The following is a 9,551-nucleotide window of genomic DNA, read 5'->3' as shown; positions in this document are numbered from 1 at the left end:
ATATATATATATATATATATATATATATATATATATATATATATATATATATATATATATATATATATATATATATATAACACAAACACATACATATTGGTATTATATAATATACTTCAGGTAGAATAATGTATTTGATAAAAAGAATGTATTTCAGGTAAATAGGAGTACTATTAGGCAAACCTCTGATATGTATCCAGACAAATATTTAGCCAGGGTCAAATACTTTAAATGTAGCTGAAAAAATCTGTGGACTCAGCTATTTAAATCTTAGTATAGATTATTTATATTTATGATGTTATAATTTAAAAATAAGGTTTAAAATAAGATCAGTTAAAACATTTTTTCTCTTTATGTTATTTTATAGTTTGATTCAATAGATTTTTTACTTTTTTTACTTATTTCAAAAACTGTTATAAAACTCTTACTATTAATTTTAGAGGAGTTTCTCATGATTGTTGCAAAAGTAAAGCTGTAACCAATATCGTAGATATTAGTGAATCACTTGGAGATAAACATGCAGAACAAGTAGCATCTGGATTGTTAAAGCATAAAATGGAGAGTGAAAGCATTGTAAGTATAGAGCTGTTCAAGATGTCTACTGGTGGAAACCTTCTCTCTGTTACAGTTGAAGTAAATGAAATTAAGTCAAAAAGAAAGAAAGTAACTCATATCTTGTTCCAAAATATTATGGAGCTATCAAATGCATTAGAACTCTCTAAAAATAAAGCCAAAATATCATGTTCTACTTTACACAGGAATCTAACAAGTGGTGTAGAATGCTGTAGAAATGTTAAAATGACTGAATTGCAGGAAACTCTGAATATCTTTAAATGGTGGTCAAAACTTCTTAAAAGTTATTATTAATGTTTTCGTTCCAAAAAGTCATTATTCTTCCTTTGAAATTTATGAAGATTCTGGTGTGAAGCGATGCTATATTCTTACCATTGTGGAGATGGTCTTAGAGGATAATGGCAATCTCCAAAAATTATTGGCACTTCTTCAACTTGAAGTAAACTTCAGTATGGCATTTGACCTAAAGTGTGCAAATAGTGTTTTTGAACTTTCAAGTCACTCTGGTAAATATGCCTGCCTGTATTGTGAAGGAGAATGCTCCCTTGAAGCAGGGAAACTAAGAATGTTGGCTCCATAGACTTATGTTATGATCAATATGTATACGGTGGAAAAAAAAGATTGAAAATGCAGGAATACAAAAATGTAAGAAATCCTCATTTCATTTACTTAAAAGAAGATCGAGAAACAAATTTTCTTAAACAAATTGTTCCTCCACCTAAGCTTCACATGATGGGAGTTGTGGATAAACTTTGTACTTTGCTTTAATATGTTTGGTCAGCTTTTCAAAGCTGGTTGAAAACACATTACATACTAATGAGAGGGTATCATGGTGTAGGTTTAGATGGAAACACTGATAATTGATTTATGCCCCTGTTAGATTTTTTGGAGAGGGATGTTACCTTCACTTCAGCAATCAATATTTTACCAATAATGAATTGTTTGCGTAAGTTTTCATTAGTGAAATCAGCTGTTTGGTTTGGAAATGGGTACAGATATTTCTGTTAAAATTGAAGATTTCAAAAGTTCATTTTCTAGTCTTCAACTATATACAAAAGATATATTTGGCTATGACTTGACAGTTTCATGGAAAATACATATTTTAGTGTGTCACATTCTCACCTTTGTAGGTTGCAATAATATTAGCTTAGGTAGCTATGCAGAATAATGTGGTGAATCAGTTCATTACAAATTTAAAAAACCTTGGATGAACTACAAAAGAAACATAGGACAAAAAAGTTATGGAGAAAAGCTAAAATCTGCTGTGGTAAATTTAATTTAAACAAGCATTAATTTTAACATCATTTGTGATACAAATATATTTATATAATGGTTTATTTGTAAATGAAATAAATAAATATTAATGGGTTATTTTGACTACCATAATGGCTGACTTTATTAAACCTTTAGAAGAAAAAAAGCCAAGAATTATGCGTTTTAATTTTGGAAGTATATATATTTAGCACTTAGTTAAGATTTTTTTGACAACATATATTGTGTTAACTAATGCATATGATTGATTAAATGTAAAAAAATCAGGAGTGGGTAGAGTTTCAACCTGGGGTTCATTTTGGAGAACAGTGTTGCTTCACTTTTTCTTTACAGAATTTTTGTGAAGTTAGACATCTAGATAATATATACAATTGGGAAGGATTAACTTGTAAAACCGGTAAAGATAGGGAAAAAGACATCTTGACTCGATTTGAAGATTTATTATATATTTGAACTAAAATTTGGCATTTAAAAAAAAAATTGGAATATTGTAAAAAATATCGTTATTATACCGATAATACCGTTATTCTAATTATTTTTATGTATTCCGATAAAAAAAAAAGCCGATATTATCGTTTCAAACGATAAGTTATCGTTTCATAGACAAACTCATATCGTTTGATATCGTTATCATTTCATACCGTTATCGGTTCAAAATATCGGTTCATACCGATAACGATACGCAGATATCGGTATATTGGTATGAACCGATATTTTGAACCAATAACGATATAAAATGATAACGATATCAAACGATATGAGTTTGCCTATGAAACGATAATATCGGTTTAGTTATCGTTTGAACCGATCACCAAACGATAACTTATCGGTTGAAACGATATTATTGGCTTTTTTTATCGGTTTATCGGAATACATAAAAATAACGAGAATATCGATATTTATCGGTATAATAACGATATTTTTTACTATATTCCAATTTTTTTTTTAAAATGCCAAATTTTAGTTCAAATATATAATAAATCTTCAAGTCGAGTCAAGATGTCCTTTTCCCTATCTTTACCGGTTTTACAAGTTAATCCTTCCCAATTGTATATATTATCTAGATGTCTAACTTAGAGTTGTTAGTGGGTTAAGAAAATTGAACCCAACCCAACCCAACCCACTGCCACATGAACCCAACCCAACCCATGGGTTGACCCACGGAGTGCATGCAAACATGTATAATTATACCGTTAAATTGGCGACATTTTAATACATTCTAGCCTATACAACCATATTAGATACAAATAATATGTTGTTACTCAGTTACTGTCACTATATGTGTTAGTAAGCAAACTAACAAAGAACAGCTTTAACATAAATGAGCACTATATTAGTGAAACATGTCATTTCGCATTCCCCAGCGTACTAATTCGATAGCTTCTACGTTAGCCGGTGATAGTTGCGACCTTGTGTCTGTAATGGAGTGCCCAACAGAAGAAAAGTCTCTTTCTGACTGCGCAGAGCTTGCTGATATGCAGTATAGTCTGCGAGATGTTGCTGCTAGAATGGGATAATCGGCTGCGTTGTCCTTCCAGAAGGTTACGGGATTCTTGCACGCAGCAGTAACACGAAGACTCTTGTAGCTGGACAGTTCATGTTGGCAAGTCTCCTGTAGCACTGTTGCTTCATTATGTAATTGCGCGTCTTGCGTCTGTGGCCGATCTCGCGTTGACTGCATTGTTCGCAGCTCATCAAACGGGTCCGTTCTTCTCTTCTTTGCTGGCGCTTCCAATTGGAGTTGGACACCTTGTTCCATCAATTCTTCTGCTGCTGCTTTCCTGGCAATTTGTGTAGCAGCGGGCTGCATTTCAGCCAGAAGCCACTGATCGACGTCATTGAGCAAGTCACGCTTAAATCTTTTGTCAGCCGCCGTCACATTAGGTATAAATGCAAAATTTCTGAAAGAGGGATCTAGGAAACAAGATAGCCAATGCATTGCTTTAATAGATGTCCAAAACTTTTAATCTAAGTATTTAATGAGTTTTTGCCGAAATGTTGCTGCTGCTGTTGTCAATCCTGGTGCAGGTTGAAGCCGCTTAATCAGTAGGTAGTAAGACGGAACTACTAGTTGCATAGTTGGTTCAGTAACCTCCATACCTTCAAATATATCTTTTATGCCGTCAGTCACATCACGAATTTCGACGGTTGGCTTTAATAAAACTGCGTCATTCGATAGCAAATCCGTTAAATCTTAAGCGCAAATAATGAAATAAACATAACGGTGAAACGGCGAAAATACAATGAAAATGCAGCTAAGGCGTGGGTTATCAGTGGGTTATACTTCCTCAACCCAACCCAACCCAACCCAACCCAACCCATGGGTTAACCCAACCCACTAACAACTCTGGTCTAACTTCACAAAAATTCTGTAAAGAAAAAGTGAAGCAACACTGTTCTCCAAAATGAACCCCAGGTTGAAACTCTACCCACTCCTGATTTTTTTACATTTAATCAATCATATGCATTAGTTAACACAATATATGTTGTCAAAAAAATCTTAACTAAGTGCTAAATATATATACTTCCAAAATTAAAACGCATAATTCTTGGCTTTTTTTCTTCTAAAGGTTTAATAAAGTCAGCCATTATGGTAGTCAAAATAACCCATTAATATTTATTTATTTCATTTACAAATAAACCATTATATAAATATATTTGTATCACAAATGATGTTAAAATTAATGCTTGTTTAAATTAAATTTACCACAGCAGATTTTAGCTTTTCTCCATAACTTTTTTGTCCTATGTTTCTTTTGTAGTTCATCCAAGGTTTTTTAAATTTGTAATGAACTGATTCACCACATTATTCTGCATAGCTACCTAAGCTAATATTATTGCAACCTACAAAGGTGAGAATGTGACACACTAAAATATGTATTTTCCATGAAACTGTCAAGTCATAGCCAAATATATCTTTTAAATATCTGTACCCATTTCCAAACCAAACAGCTGATTTCACTAATGAAAACTTACGCAAACAATTCATTATTGGTAAAATATGGATTGTTGCAGTTAAAGTAACATCCCTCTCCAAAAGTAAATTAAACGAGGATTTCTTACATTTTTGTATTCCTGCATTTTCAATCTTTTTTTTCCACCGTATACATATTGATCATAACATAAGTCTATGGAGCCAACATTCTTAGTTTCCCTGCTTCAAGGGAGCATTCTCCTTCACAATACAGGCAGGCATATTTACCAGAGTGACTTGAAAGTTCAAAAACACTATTTGCACACTTTAGGTCAAATGCCATACTGAAGTTTACTTCAAGTTGAAGAAGTGCCAATAATTTTTGGAGATTGCCATTATCCTCTAAGACCATCTCCACAATGGTAAGAATATAGCATCGCTTCACACCAGAATCTTCATAAATTTCAAAGGAAGAATAATGACTTTTTGGAACGAAAACATTAATAATAACTTTTAAGAAGTTTTGACCACCATTTAAAGATATTCAGAGTTTCCTGCAATTCAGTCATTTTAACATTTCTACAGCATTCTACACCACTTGTTAGATTCCTGTGTAAAGTAGAACATGATATTTTGGCTTTATTTTTAGAGAGTTCTAATGCATTTGATAGCTCCATAATATTTTGGAACAAGATATGAGTTACTTTCTTTCTTTTTGACTTAATTTCATTTACTTCAACTGTAACAGAGAGAAGGTTTCCACCAGTAGACATCTTGAACAGCTCTATACTTACAATGCTTTCACTCTCCATTTTATGCTTTAACAATCCAGATGCTAGTTGTTCTGCATGTTTATCTCCAAGTGATTCACTAATATCTACGATATTGGTTACAGCTTTACTTTTGCAACAATCATGAGAAACTCCTCTAAAATTAATAGTAAGAGTTTTATAACAGTTTTTGAAATAAGTAAAAAAAGTAAAAAATCTATTGAATCAAACTATAAAATAACATAAAGAGAAAAAATGTTTTAACTGATCTTATTTTAAACCTTATTTTTAAATTATAACATCATAAATATAAATAATCTATACTAAGATTTAAATAGCTGAGTCCACAGATTTTTTCAGCCACAATTAGCTAGGGTCAAGTATTTGACCCTAGCTAATTATTTGTCTGGATACATATCAGTGAAAAGATTCGCCTAATAGTACTCCTACTTACCTGAAATACATTACTTTCTATCGAATACATTATTTTACCTGAAGTATATTATATAATATCAATCTGTATACCAAAGTGTGTGTGTCTATATATATATATATATAAAAGATACAGCAAAGGATGACAACTTTGTTGGTACTTAAAGTTTCATACAGGTAGACGGACCCCAAAAGCCACACGCTCACATTAGTACCTGTAACTCATAGATCAAGCCTTATCAAGCAGCAAAATAGATTTTTTTTATTTGACAAGATAAACATTTTTTTTCGGAAACATTTTTTACTTTTATATTTATGAATACGATTTACATATGTATGCATGTATGTATGCATGTATGTATGTATATATATATATATATATATATATATATATATATATATATATATATATATATATATATATATATATATATATATATATATATATATATATATATATATATATATATACACACACACACACACACATACATATATAAATATAGAAAGTTTTCAAGCCTCTTACCCTCTTAAATTGTCTTGTTTTAAAACACGAACGCATAAACTAGGGTGCATTTAGCCACGTTAAACAATTAAAATTAAAACTCGCACATTAGAGAAAGACTTATTTTGAAAAATTAATGCTACGAAAAATACAAGTTATCTTCACAAAATGATTTGGTTTGCTACATCGATTTGTTAGAGTCAGATGATGATGCTGTTCGGACAGTTTGACATTTAGTACCACCTGGTCTATACGGAGCATATTTTAGACACCTCTCCATTGCATTTCTTATTTGATTTTCGTTAGTCTCTTTAAAAGTGTTTTGAACAGCAGCTGAAAACATATATGAAGTACTTATACTCATCAAAAGATAAACTATTATTTAAAAAAAAAGAGTAAACTCTGTAACTGAAACATAAAACAAGAAAACTTTTTGAAATTGTGCACAGAGCAAATAGTCACATTCAAAAACAGTGTAAAATAAAAAATACACATAATAGTTACTTTGGAAATTTAAGTGATAACAAACTTCTTTATATGAAAACAAAACATTATTATACCTATAAGAACAGGAAAGACTGCCATTTCTTGGAAAGTGATTTTATTCTTTGTTTTTCCTTTGACACACAGCTGGCTCATTACCCAATTACTCATTAATCTAGAAATTATAATTTATCAAACTTTAAAGAATAATGATATGGTAGCTAATGTAATAACATTTTGTACAATAATAAACACAATAATATAGTAACAACTTCCTGAATTTAATATCCATACCGCTTCATCATTGCAAATACCATTGCATCTGCATCATGACCACCAACTCGTGAAAGCTGCTGTAACTATTATATGCAAATACATTTTTATACAAATAAAAACACTTTATTAAAAGTAATTTTTATAATTAGTACTGCATAAAAAGTACCATTGAAACATCATAAAGTGAACTTAAGCTGCAATCAATAACTAATAAAATAATTATATGTTCAATATTATTACTAACCACATTAAGTTGAACAGCCTTTTCACTTAAGGTCTTATCAAAGGCATAAAATTCCTCTAATTGTGTTGATTGCACCAAAGTTACTTCCTCAGGATTATTGGATCTTTTTAGAAGTTCTTTTATTTCCATCAGCAAGTGTAAAACCCGCTTTTGAAATTCTACATAAATTTACAACATTCAATTAAGTAATCAACAATTTTCAGCATACCACTAGGTCTGATGCATATTCATAAAAAGAAAATAATACACTCACTCTCTTGGGCCAATAAAAATGATTGATTTATGTTTGCCTGAGATGTAGAAGCAAAGACTTCATCATCATAATCACTTTCCCTGTCTTCATCAGGCTCTTCATCATATCCACCTTGTATTATAAATGTGGATGGTTCTGGATGTTCATTCTGGCTGTGACTAACTGAAGTACTCTAATAAATTATAATAACTAGTTGTACTTTATAAACTTACAAAATCTAAGAGCTTACACTTATATAGTCATGACCATATATATTGAAATTATCATTGCTTTATATTTTGTTTATATAATGACATTTTTTATGCATCCTTGTTAAATTTTTAATAAACATTTACCCTAAATTTTTTGCTTAGTGGTGGAGTTGGCCAATCAAGATGATCACTAACCTCTGGGGTGGTTGTGGCTTCATATTCATTGCAAGCCTTATAACTGTCTAAAACAAAAAATTTCATGTAGACTAAAGTCCCATGCAGTTTTTTTATCTTAAATGTTTAAATACTTTTCCTAATCTAGAAACAGAAATCTTTTGTTGATAAAACCACATCAGTAAAAATAAGTTTACTTTTAAGAAAATTTTTTAAATACTATAATAAACACTAAATATAAATAATATAAATGATAAAATAATAATTATAATAAATACTATGATAACTGTATAATAAATACTTTAAGAAAAACAAACCATTCCATAACATTATTTTCTTAATTTGAAACTTCTTCCACTGTTCATTTGGTTTAGTACCATTCTTTATTTGATGTTGAATATTGCCTCTTGATGGCCAAAACATATATTTGTGGTCTTCAGAAATCCAGTTTACAGGTACAGTACCATCTAATTCTTTACCATTTTCTAACCATACTAACCGTAAATATTTATTAACATATTTTTGACTCATTCTAAAAAAACATTATATATTTTTCTGTTGTGATATAAAAACTAAATTAGTTAAAAAATACATAAAAGCAAAATGGATAATTTTTAGGAAGGGAAAAAATACCACTATTGTATCAAGCAGGCATCTATTACATGCATATTTATAAAGGAATAAATAATGTGGTACTTGTAAAAAGCCTCAACATTGTTAATTTACCTACTAGAGAAAGAGAATAATTTTATATTACATATTTTATTTTGTTTCACACTATATCTGTAAATTGCTATTCAAATAATTCTTTGACAACAAAATGTTTTGATAAACAAAAACTTTAAGTGAGAGATAAAAAAGCATGCTACTAAAAAAAAACACAAAGCAAAGAACGCAACTATCATATCAAGTAGAAATCTATCAAGAAATTAAAAAAATAAAATTTGAGTAAACTTTACTAAAAAAATTTTTTCTGGCACAACTCAATAATCTGATTAGTAAAACAAGATTGATTAAACAACCCTAAATTTTAGAAATAATAAATAAAAACTCTGTATAACAAAATTTATGAATAGTGTAAACAAGTAATAATTAAAAAGCATTATAACTGATCTTATCATACTAATTAAAAAAACAAGTTACCCCAGTTCCAAAACAACACTTAGTGAATATTTAACTTTGAAGCAACATATACATATTGATGAAAAAAATTATTGTAGTTGAACTTTTAAAAAATCTTGAATGATTAAAGATAACTTTCTATTCCATTTCTGACAGGCATCATAACATATCCATCAGCTATTGGCAAACAAATAGCCTTACATTTGACATCACACTTTTGGACGAAAAAAGCAATTATAGCATCTGCTGCTTTAAAATGTAAAACATTTAATGTTGAGCTACATGGCCTAGAATAAAACTCTTTTCCTTGGCCTATTGCATAAATATCACAAATAAAACCAT

At 30.0% G+C, this 9,551-nt stretch overlaps 1 protein-coding gene and 2 pseudogenes across 5 annotated transcripts; 1 reads left to right on the top strand and 2 right to left on the bottom strand.

Annotated features, from left to right (window-relative positions):
- The first annotated feature begins 289 nt into the window (after positions 1-289).
- Positions 290-1,244, top strand: LOC149885970 (uncharacterized; annotated as a pseudogene).
- Positions 1,245-4,881: 3,637 nt separating this feature from the next.
- On the bottom strand, positions 4,882-6,023 carry LOC149885969 (uncharacterized; annotated as a pseudogene).
- Positions 6,024-6,574: 551 nt separating this feature from the next.
- LOC145185787 (uncharacterized) lies at positions 6,575-9,397 on the bottom strand. Of its 5 annotated transcripts, none has more exons than XM_090092547.1 (7): positions 8,405-9,397; positions 8,058-8,155; positions 7,723-7,894; positions 7,470-7,627; positions 7,244-7,308; positions 7,027-7,124; positions 6,575-6,799 (listed from the first exon to the last, which is right to left on the bottom strand). In XM_090092547.1, exons 1-7 carry the CDS (start codon positions 8,616-8,618, stop codon positions 6,648-6,650), a joined length of 957 nt encoding a protein of 318 aa, XP_089948673.1. In that variant the 5' UTR covers positions 8,619-9,397; the 3' UTR covers positions 6,575-6,647. The 5 variants fall into 5 exon arrangements, with proteins under 5 accessions (XP_089948673.1, XP_089948674.1, XP_089948675.1 ...); XM_090092548.1 differs by having other exon boundaries at positions 8,109-8,155; positions 8,405-8,782; XM_090092549.1 differs by having other exon boundaries at positions 8,058-8,151; positions 8,405-8,524.
- Positions 9,398-9,551: the final 154 nt, after the last annotated feature.

Source organism: Hydra viridissima, unplaced genomic scaffold (genome assembly GCF_058129835.1).
Source record: "Hydra viridissima isolate aposymbiotic clone 2 unplaced genomic scaffold, HvirCarnegie_v1 scaffold_7, whole genome shotgun sequence".
Taxonomy (NCBI): Eukaryota; Metazoa; Cnidaria; class Hydrozoa; order Anthoathecata; family Hydridae; genus Hydra; species Hydra viridissima.
The sequence above is the reverse complement of the archived record's forward strand: the minus strand, read 5'-3'. Positions and strand labels throughout refer to the sequence as shown.